Genomic DNA, 11,857 nt, shown 5'->3' on the forward strand with positions numbered 1-11,857 from the left:
TGTGAAAATTAATGCCAAGGATCCACACAAGATCCTCTTAATTTTCTTATCCACATTTCATGGTTTATTTCTACATTTCAGTCCCTTTTGGGCGAAAATATGAATAATTTCGTAGTAATTCTATGAAAATAAAACTTAAAACAAAGATATTTTTTTGATTAAAAATGATTGTATAAATTCCCATTCCCTATACCCTTGTTTGATGTTTGTTCTCCAAATGTGCATGGCAACTGTGTGATGATGACGGCTTTCAGGTGACATTTGATTGGACAAAAATAATACAAACAACGGAGGCTAATCGTCGTGATTAACAATTTAACATCGTAAATTAATGCATGCATCAACAAAATATAAAAAAGTGTGTAGGCCTACATTGTCATAAACTAAGAATAAATGAAGCCAGTAATGTAGGCTATGCATAGCTTTATGATCAATTAGGCCAGTGGTTCTCAACCAGTGGTGCGGGGACCACCAGTGGTCCTTGAGGAGTTTCCAGGTGGTCCCCCAGCTAAATGATGAGAGTTGGTAACAACATGGACCCTTTTAGATCTTTAACTCTTGAGAGCGTAAAATGAAACCAATTTGACCTTTCTCAAGAGTTACATTATTATTGTTAAACATCTGCATTACTTAATTTACAATAAGTCTACACAATTAGAGAACGTAGAAGAATTGTTATTTGGCAATCTTATCCAACGATAGCAAAATATTCTACGTCTTGGGTCTGAGAGGTTAAATCTCATCAAATGGTGGTCCGTGGCTCAAATGCCGAATAAATAATGGACCTGATATGAAAAAGGTTGAAAAACACTGAATTGGGCTATAATGTATTTTTTTGTTTTTTAATTTAAAACAAACCATTTGCCCAAACGAAACGTTGTTACGTTTAACATCAAAGCAGCGTAGGCTCTCAAATATTTATTTTCATTCAGCCTTTTTTGTGCAGTAATTTAACAATAAGCCAATTCCAACTATAGCAACTATACGTAGCCTAAAGGCTTTTCTCCATAAACTTAATTCACAATGAATTGACCGATGATGAACAATGGGAAATAAAAACTTCACCTTTAGCTGTTTTATTAATTCCACGTACATAAAATTATATAAAAAATCTTGAAAGCTCACGTTCAGTTGATCACAACAGTTGATCACAAAAACTGACTATACATAAAATTACAGGACGGTGAAGCCTTTCTTGATGCTTCATCATAGACTTTTTACTTTAAGTAAAAAAAAGGAATAAATAAAAACAATCCACATGGCATAGGCTATAAGCTACATCACATATTAATATCTAAAGACTACACTAATAAACCACATGGAAATGTGACATGCCATGGACAAATCTCCGAAAGAGAAAGACACTTTCAGAATAATTGTAAAAAGCGAAATTATAGGCCTGGGCCTATTATAGCAAGCACCCGTTGAGCTGAGAGGTTAAAGTCACACATTTTAAAGCCCTACATTTACATTTAACAACGATCTGGTAATAAATGGACCTGGTATTCCTCAAAGCACAGGCACAACACATTCCGTTAAACAACAGTAAAAGTGTGTCTTTCTTTTCTTTCTTTCTTCGGATACGGCAGTGGTTCCCAAACCTTTTAGCTCAATATACCCGAAAGAGAAATTAGACGTTCGCCCGGTAGGCTACCCAAACTAGTGAAAATAGCAGCTCTACAAGCTCACAATGGAAGCACCATGTGAGCTTGTGGATCGGCTATTTTCACCGTATACTTTTTAAGCATTTGTTTTCTAATTTATGGATTTTTTTTTGTATTCATGATTTTTTTTTTAAATGATTTGACATTTACTCGTGACCCTTAAAAATGGAGCCGCGACCCACAAATGGGTCCCGACCCGGTGTTTGGGAACCACTGGCGACTCGCCTACGGGACACGGGGAATGGACCGACAGCGCAGGTCGCGGCTCAGTGCGCTGTCCAGCACTACAGCCTCCTGAAACGGACATGATGTTATATTAACCATTGCCAAGACCTGCACAACAGGTTAAAAAACAACAACGTAGAAACCTGTGCTTAAGTTGGTATTTTGAGGGTTTGATAAAAATGTACAAACGTGCTTAAACGGTTGTTTTGAGGTCTGATAAAACGTAGAAATCTGTGCTTGCGGTAAATAAGGCTACATCTTGAGGAATGTCACCAGTTTTGATCTAACATGTCTACCACAAGGAACATTCCCGAATCCCAGGCATTGCCCGGAGTACAGGCTACCTTCTGAGGCAACATTTTCGCAGGAATACCTTTTAACGTGTAGTAATGAGAAATGTTGGCTATTTAAAAGTATTATACAATAACGATATCCACGCCGACGTCAAACAAACGGTTCAGCGACTTGGCTGCTTGTAGTTGCCGTTGATCTCTTCGGATATGTTCACCGCCTCGGCTCCCAGTGGTAATCTGTCGCTGTACTCTGAGCCCATCTCGAACTCCTCCTGGTTGGTTTTCGATGAAGAACTGGGGATGGCTTCTGTTTCAACGCTGCCCTCCATCTCTCCCTCCTCCTCATCGTCTCCATCGACCCGTCCCTCCCCCTCCTCGCCGAGCTCACTGGGATTGAAAGTCTTCTCAGACTCCACAAAGGACGCCCTGGGATCAAAGTCCCCAGTCATTTGTTTCTCCATTTGATCTGGATTCTGAGCCTTCATAAACAGCTTGTATGTCTTTCCCTGATACTTGTATAACAAATGGCAGCAGGTGGCCCCGAGTAAGGGAACGGTGGCCAAAGCCAGCAAGAAAGTGCTGACGACCACGATAATCAGCAGAGAGGGGATTTTCTTTCTGGTTGTGAAGACAACTTGGACTTGGCAATCCTGCCCCCCATAGGTGAAACAGAGAGTGTAATTGGTACCAGGATGCAGACCATGAAAGCGATAGGCATTCACTCCCTCTTCTATCTTGGACCACTGCACCCTGGCGTGTCCATTGCCTGTGTCTACACAGAGATATAACATATCTATGGGTGCTTTTTTGGGTGTAGTTTGTATTAACTTGAACAGCTCCTTGTACACCGTTTCCAGGTTTTGTTGGTTTTGTGTATGACTGATGTGGAGGTTTTCCTTGCTACTTGGAAGCTTGAGCGGATTGAGCTGCACTTTAGCTTCTGTTTCGGACACCTCCAGTGCAATGACACCAAAATCAAATGTGTACTGCTTGAGGTTGTTCACGCTCTGGTTAAATGCGTGGTTGGAGATGTATTCATTTCCATCATTGACGCCACAGCTGCTGGGCGAGTTCTCTGCCCCATCACCGGCCTGCCCTGAGGCATTGTGTTTGCCCAGTGGAGCAGTTGGACTGGTCTTGAGCTTGTCTTCAGACTTGGGCCAGTTAATGACATTGTTTTTGGAGGTGTTGGGACCCACAGGCTTGTGAACTGATGGGGTAATTTCAGATTTGTGAACTGATGGGTTAATCGCTGCAGTGCCAGAGTTGGTGCCATGTTTCTGGGTACCAGCCAATGCTACTTTAACACTACTGTTTGCCCTCCCTACTTCATTGACTGCAGAGCAGCTATAATTTCCATCTTCCTTTTTACTCACACGAGGAATAATTAGGGTGCCATTTTGAAAGACGAGGAATCGACCATTGGTGGTTTTATCATTGATGGGTAAATCACTACTCTCAGTAATAAAAGGCAAGGTGAACTGAAACTTTTCATTTCCTGTATTGACCTCCCAGGTGACTTCAGGTTTCGGCTCTCCGTTAGTCTCGCAGTTTAATATGACCATGGATCCCTCATAGACCTCAGTGTTCTCAATGTTGGGCTGGTAAGTTATAGTGACAACTGGAGCCTTGCATTCCAGTCTAGTCTTGGTAACCATGGCACCTTTCAGCTGTTCTGGGGCCTCACACAGAATGGATTCCTGCTCAGGAACAGAGATCTTGGTTGTAGTAATCCAATCTCTCAGCCATTGAAGGTTGCAGGAGCAGGTGAATGGATTGTTAAATATCTGAAGGTGGGACATGGAAGAGAGGGGATTGAATGTGCCCTGCACAATGATGATGAACTTATTGTTGTTGATGCGCAGGGACCTGAGGTCTTTGAGAGAGGAAAAGGCATCTTTGGGCAGGTTAGTCATTTCATTGTTATTCATTTTTAGGAGCTGCAGGGCTGTGAGATTGTACAGGTCCTCCCATGGAAAATCGACTATCTTGTTGTAGCTCAGATCCAGATTGCGCAGCTGGATCAGTGGAGCCAAGGTGTCCGTCTCTATGGTGACTATCTCATTGTGGGCCAGCCAGAGAGAAGTCACCTGGGTGACATTGATGAAGCAATTCGCTTTTAGTAATTTGATCTTATTGGCAGAGAGACTGAGGGTTGTCACGTTGGAGGGGAGGCCCACAGGTACCTCTAGCAGGTCTTTGTAAGCACAGTCGGCAAACTGGTGGGAATATTTATCCAGGCAGCTACATAGCTTGGGGCAGCAATGGACGATGCCAACCACAGTAGTCCATAAGGCAAGGAGCTGCAGAATCCTTGACGCCATTTTCAGCACCTGAAACATAATTGCAACACAAAGTTAGAGGTTCATATAGTCTATAATGTTCAATGTACTATGAAATGGGAACTCTGGTAATGGAAATATCTAACAATGTTTAACAGCAAGTAGTAGTAGTAGTAGTAGCAGCAGCAGCTTGTAGTGGTGCCTGTCATATGAAGATTCTGCAGTTTGATGCAACATGATGTTACAAATAAGCCTACAATAAAAGACTGTCTGCTGCAACATGAGGACAACTGTTGTCGTTATTGCCTATCAAGCGATTGGAATTTAAGTGTCCTGTGATAGGCTATATTTGAAATGAATGCCGAATTGACAATGTTTTTTGGCTTTGCTGCTTATGACATATATATATATATATATATATATATATATATATATATATATATATATATATATATATATATATATATATATATCATGACTATTATGACAGGCTTTATTGAGTTTGCAAATGAGGAAATACAGCAATATGCTATCATTTAGACCAGTGGTTCTAAACCAGTGGTCTTTGTTTAACTCTTGAGAGGGTAAAATGAAACCGGGTCCATTTAGTTTCATTTTACGCTCTCAAGAGTCTACACAATTAGAGGATGTAGAAGAATTGTTATTTTGATCAACGTTTGCCTGTTATCTCTCCTAATGCATGGTACCAACATCAATACAGCATGGAATTGTGGACAAAATCGTATATCCAATGATAACAAAATATTCTAAGTCTTGGGTCTGAGAGGCAAAATCTCATCAAATGGGGATGAAACCGTGGCTCAGATGCCGAATAAATATTGGACCTTGATATGAAAAGGGTTGAAAACCACTGATTCAGAGTCAGCCGTTCTAAAGTGGTCTTGCTTGGTGCGCTTGTTGCCTGCAGCGCGGACCCTCGGACGCTGTCCGAGGTGCTGAATCCGCCGGGTTTGCTGGTACAAAAACTATGTATCGTTAATCTTAAGTGATATTTCACGTCATCACATTTCAATAGAGTTCAGCTTAATATCGGTACACGTAGTAAATCATTTGATGATTTATTTTTCTTCTGAGCCTATAAGGCTATAGACCTTTCTAAATTGAGACTACATTTAGTTTTTACCCCCTTCCAAAGCTTTTGATTGATTGGTTGAATACTTTATTTAGCAGTTTGCAAAATAAAGCACAGAAAAGTACAGTTCCATTTAAAGGGATGCTAAAATAGGATTAAACCAGAAAGCACTATGGCTTGTTTCCATTGGGGTCCTGTGTATTCAATTCATCGAAGCTGATCTGAGTGATTACAGGCTTATAGCTTGTCATAAACATAACTCCATAATAATTACCTACTTCATTGAATTGTCTTACCTGTCCAAATATGTCAATTTCCAATCCCGACGGTTTAGGCTATCGTTTAAGAAAATCACTCTCTTGGGGCACAAGTCGTCTGAAATAAAGTTTAAGTTGCTTAGTGGTCAAAAAAGATTATGTCCTCGAATAATTTCAATCCTTTTACATGACTTTTGATGATGATGGGCGGTGGAGGAGACATTTTTCTCCGGGGTAAAACTGTGCATGAATCCGACGCCTCTTTTCCTGTCTCTCCATCCACTGCGCGTTCACGTGTCTGCCTGAGCTGAGAGTGGAGGGATCGTGCACGCGCAGCCTCTCCCCATCTCTCACTCCTCACCAGTGGTGTAAAGTAACTAAGTACATTTACTCAAGTACTGTACTTAAGTACAATTTTGAGGTGTTTGGACTTTACTGGAGTATTTCCTATTTTCAATACTTTTACTTCTACTCCACTACATCTCAGAGGCAAATACTGTACTTTTTACTCCACTACAATTATTTGACAACTTAGTTACTAGCTACTTTGTAGATTTTGACTATTATTACAAAACATACATTAACCACTTCAGCCCTATACATTTCGGCCATTTGAAAGTAGCCAATCTACAAGCTCATAAGTAGCCTACATTTTGATGCCAATACTTTTGTACTTTCACTCAAGTACATTTTTAATTCCGGACTTTTACTTGTAACAGAGTACATCTACATTGCAGTATTTATACTTTTACTTTAGTAAAAAAAATGTGAGTACTTTTTCCACCACTGCTCCGCACTATTAAAGATACAGAAGCTCAGGCCTCCTCTAGGCTCCTTCACCCCTCAATGAAAATTCATAATTCACAACCATGGTGTTTTATTTATTACATTGTCGATTCGACCTACGTCCAATCTTTGATCTCGTTCGTTTTTGGGAGCTTTAAAGCAAACATAATATTGTCTTTGTTGTCTGGCCCACTAAGCCCAGTGGTTTTTAACCTTTTTCATGCCAAGGACCCCTAAATTGATATACATTTGGCCACGGACCCCCATCTGAAAATGTTGTGCCAGGGACCCCGAGAAGCAAAGATTTGAGTTAAAAATGTTTGCTTTAAAAATATATAAGATATGCACACATTTTCAAGATATTTCAAAAATAGCAGATCTACAAGCTCATAGTGCGGCACTCGGTGCCTGCTATGAGCTTGTAGATCTGCTAAAATGATTGTGATGCTATGTTAACTAATGTTGCTGGGGACCCCCTGGTACCCTCCCAAGGACCACTGGTGGTCCCCGGACCACTGGTTGACAACCACTGGTCTAGCCTATAGTATAGTGAGATGAAATTTGATATCATTCTATAGTGCAACGAAATTGGATGAGATTTAGTTATTGTGCTTCAGACTACGATTGAGAAGGGTTTAGAACCTTGGATTAATTATTACCAGGATAAGCTGCAAGGAGCAGAGGACACATTATTTAAGAAAAGAAAATGACTTGTCAGTCATTTCATTTAACTATCCTAGACAAACTTTCATAAACTATAGGCCTAATCAATCCACGTTATGTCTTTCTTTGTTTATTTTGTTCATTCTCTTTTTTACTCTGTCATTAATAAAATCTATTTATAAAAAGACAAATTCACCTAGGCTGTTGTGTTGAAGTTGGAACCAAGGGAGCTTTAAGATAATATTATCCACAATCTCCTGTTGAAATACTGCCATCATCTGGTAGGCCGACATACACAATTTCATGAACAACTAGGCCTAGGCTACTAGAATAAATATGTGCAGAGCCAACATTGCAACATTACAATTAAATATAGTAACACTAATAAACCAATACAACATTTAAATGCTCTTTTTTGAATCTCTCTCTCTCTCTCTCTCTCTCTCTCTCTCTCTCTCTCTCTCTCTCTCTCTCTCTCTCTCTCTCTCTCTCTCTCTCTCTCTCTCTCTCTCTCTCTCTCTCTCTCTCTCTCTCTCTCTCTCTCTCTCTCTCTCTCTCTCTCTCTCTCTCTCTCTCTCTCTCTCTCTCTCTCTCTCTCTCTCTCTCTCTCTCTCTCTCTCTCTCTCTCTCTCTCTCTCTCTCTCTCTCTCTCTCTCTCTCTCTCTCTCTCTCTCTCTCTCTATATTGGATGAGAGTGACACCTAGAGTACACAGCATGTAATTACACTGTGACTGATTACACGGGCATAGCCATATTATAATGACCAAGATAATGTTCTGTCAATGCAATCTGTATGGATACTCTACTCAGCAGTGGTGTAAAGTAACTAAGTACATTTACTCAAGTACTGTACTTAAGTACAATGTTAAGGTATTTTTACTTTACTGGAGTATTTCCAATTTTAAAAACATAACATGCAGTAACCACAGCCCTGTATAAATTTCGTCCATTTGAAAATAGACAATCTACAAGCTCACAATGTGTTGCAATGCGACGTAGATCTGCTATTTCCAATTTTATACATTTGAACACTTGTGAAATGGGATATTCTGCACAATGAGTACTTTTGATACTTTAAGTACATTTTGATACCAATACTTTTGTACTTTCACTCAAGTACATTTTTAACTTTTACTTGTAACAGAGTACTTCTACATTGCAGGATTGATCCTTTTACTTAAGTAAAAGGTTTTTAGTACTTTTTCCACCGCTGCTCCTCACTATTAAAGAAGCTCAGGGCTCCTCTAGGCTTCTCCACCCGACGCATTGTGAGCTTGTAGATCTGCTATTTTCAAAAGATTTTTATACATTTGAAAACTTGTGAACATTTTTAAACCAATACTTTTGTACTTTTACTGAAGTACATTTTTTATATTTCTACATTGCAGAATTGATACTTTTACCTAAGTAAAACATTTTTGTACTTTTTCCACCACTACTACTCAGTCACACAACAGCTCAGATTTCAAAGAAACAAAGAAATGTAATGGGAACACCCCTTGTCACAGGTTATATATTAAGTATTCACACAGTATCCTTGACATCAATGCTGTCTTACATGGTCACATCCATCTGTACTGACAAGGACACATGGCAGCAACTTTAGGTGCCTAGGTTACAGGTCAAAGTTCATTTGAAGGGGACACGGTGGCGCAGTCGGTAGTGCTGTCGCCTCACAGCTAGAAGGTCCTGGATCGATTTCCGACCACATGGCATTTTATTTGTATGTTTGTACATTTATAGAACTTGACTTATTGTTGCAATGGAACTATGTTCCTATCTTTCAATGAGTCTGCCTGGTGGTCTATGTTGTGTATAGGGATGTCCGATATTATCGGCCTCCCGATATTATCGGCCGATATTAGCATAAAAATTGATATCGGGAAAATATCGGTATCGGTTTTTGAAAAAATAAATTTTGCTTTATAAATAAGTTACAGGAGTTCTTACTGTATATGGTGTGTGTGATATGAAATTTGAGCTTACCCTAATCACAATAATCCCCGCATATATCGGTATCGGTTGATATCGGTATCGGTAATTAAGAGTTGGACAATATCGGTATATCGGTTATCGGTAAAAAAGCCAATATCGGACAACCCTAGTTGTGTATATTAAATGTCGTCTTTGTCTATGATGGCAAAGCAGTTTCTCCGTTGGGGATCAATAGACGTCATCCTACCCTATCCTATTCAATATTAAAGCAGTCAAGAACAAAACCGGTTCGGGGTTTTGTTTCAGTAATGAATGTTTTGGGTTGCTTCCAGCGTTCTTTCCTTTCAAAGTAGAAGTTAAAAGCACAAGGGAAACCAACAGGAAACATGTGCCAAATGTACTAGAACTACTGCAAAAACAAACCTAGGTTCTCTTAGGACTGTTGCACATGGGCAGACAAGAATCATATGGTCTAATTGGTTCAGAGCCAAGATTGTAAACTATGCAGTGGTGGTGCCATCAAGTCTTTACTTCTCAGTGCTGCTGATAGTGAGGAAGTGGTTAGTGAAATTCCAAAAGCAATGCCTTATCAAGGGAAAAAAGAAGACCATAATGGTGGGGGTATAATAGGTTAACCACAGGGTGAGATCAATGACATTCTTTAGATCTGATGTTGAATGGACATAGAGCTTGGGTCTAATTTCACTCGGACTTGCCTGACCTGGGTGGGTCACTGCTGAAAATGACTCATGAGGAGTAAGCATGACCACACATGAATCATCGATTCCTGTCACTGACTGAACAACTAGGCAACTGTTAACCATCTTAGCAGGCGGAGGCCAATTATACACATAACCCATATCGCTTTACACTAGCTTAAGGCTGACTTAGCCTCCATTTGACTCAATAGATGAGCTGGTATGATGCGGCTGGAGGTCAAGGCATACTTTGGTGATGTGTTCACTATATCATGCCTTGCCGTGCTGAGGGACCAGAGGAGCATATGCACACAATTAACACATAGCAAACTTTATCACTACAGTATGTGGCTTTATTGTAACCAAAACCGACTGGGAGCCAAATGTGTTATAAAATTGCATTTTGCTGCTTTCAGGAGAAACCAGGAGAGAAACCAGGAGAAACCAAAAAAAGTAATAATTTGGTCATACACGTGAGAGTGTATCCGAGTGCATCAGTACTATTTATATAGAGAAAAGAAGCTTGCAGTAAACTAGAAACATGACCAATGAACTTAACTACCCCGGTGTGTCATATAGACCTGTTATTTTCTCAAATAATGTATTACATTGAGCTAGATGTTCTGGTGAAAATCTATTCAGTTTCATTCCAAGTTGTTAATAATTAAAGTTATGGATCACATTGAGAAGGAGCCTATGAGTCACATACAGCTTAGTTGGTGAGGAAAATGGACCACAATGGAAACAAGCCCTCATGGCTTTTTGTGTCATTCTTTTAGTACAACTGTACCTCTGTACTTTTTGCAAACTGTTAATAAAGTATTCAATCAATCAAAGCTCTTTCCTGAAAATCTCCCAGGAACCCAATATTAGTGATGAACTGAATCACCACTATATTTGTCCAAATCGGTAGTTGCACTAAAGTCACTCACCAATAGTTTTTTAATCTAGATGTTGAAACTTTGCTGCTTGTGCAAGCAAAACCATATTATGACAGTGTTAGGTAACTTAATCCAGGATTACACCAGATTAAGTTAAAGATCTTTACAGTGCTATTCTCAACCTTTTTACAGCCGTTAACATATGGACGGACGGACGGACAGACATACACACAAAGACAGTCCTTGGAGTGGCTTGCACCACTCAAAAACAAACAAAATAGATGAGCAAAACATGTCGGAAAAAAAGTGCAGTTTTTGGAACATAGCTATTCTCTACTTACTGATGAAGGGGATATCTGTAGACTAGGATATTCTATCACCAGCTGCATGGATAGATGGAAAGACACTTAGTCAAGGCAGATCTTCAATCATCATCTCTTTATGTTTATGGCATGTCACAGCATAGCAGTTAGCAGGTAGTCAGCTCCGCAGCCCTCATAGTTCAACCACCACCTCCCTCTCATCCTCCGACTCTCTCGCAGAATCCCTCAATATAACCCTCTCCTCACATTTATAGGACCCGGTGTTGCAATTCTTCTTGCGCAACAACACAATAACATGTTGATCATCTCATTTCTGGGAACTTACGGTACAAACCCTGCTTCAAGAACTTTAGTTTACACTGCCTTTGCAGACACTCTTGCTCTTGAGTGTTGCTAGTAGAAACATCTGGAGGTCATCTGGAGGCCTCCTGAGTCCGACTGTATCATAGGATTTCAACCTCTCTATATTTCTCTTTTATATAAGTATTTACCACTACACTGACTTTTGCCATGGTCGCAGATGTTCATTGTTGTTCAGTACAGTATCTGAGTGGCAAGGGTTGAGCCCGTGCCATGATGCAGTGTAAAAGCACCATAATAGGACAGGGCTGGACAAGATTGTCGACTATCCAGTCCAAGATTGGAATGGACGGGGGTTCATGACAGGACTGGAATACTGTTCTGTTTGGAATCAGGACTGGAACACTGGACAGAACAAGACAGGAATGAAGGACCGGACAGGAACACTTCAGATAA

At 40.1% G+C, this 11,857-nt stretch overlaps 1 protein-coding gene across 2 annotated transcripts; it reads right to left on the reverse strand.

Moving 5' to 3' along the window:
- Positions 1 to 1,067: 1,067 nt before the first annotated feature.
- On the reverse strand, positions 1,068 to 11,403 carry islr2 (immunoglobulin superfamily containing leucine-rich repeat 2). 2 transcript variants are annotated; one of them, XM_084060456.1, is made up of 2 exons: positions 11,120 to 11,403; positions 1,068 to 4,515 (listed from the first exon to the last, which is right to left on the reverse strand). In XM_084060456.1, the coding sequence occupies exons 1-2, from the start codon at positions 11,165 to 11,167 to the stop codon at positions 2,347 to 2,349; spliced, it is 2,217 nt and encodes a 738-aa protein (XP_083916582.1). In that variant the 5' UTR covers positions 11,168 to 11,403; the 3' UTR covers positions 1,068 to 2,346. The 2 variants fall into 2 exon arrangements, with proteins under 2 accessions (XP_083916582.1, XP_083916583.1); XM_084060457.1 differs by lacking the exon at positions 11,120 to 11,403 and adding an exon at positions 5,854 to 5,955.
- Between the last annotated feature and the right edge of the window lie 454 nt (positions 11,404 to 11,857).

Source organism: Gymnoscopelus microlampas (assembly GCF_963454915.1).
Source record: "Gymnoscopelus microlampas genome assembly, chromosome: 6".
Lineage (NCBI taxonomy): Eukaryota > Metazoa > Chordata > Actinopteri > Myctophiformes > Myctophidae > Gymnoscopelus > Gymnoscopelus microlampas.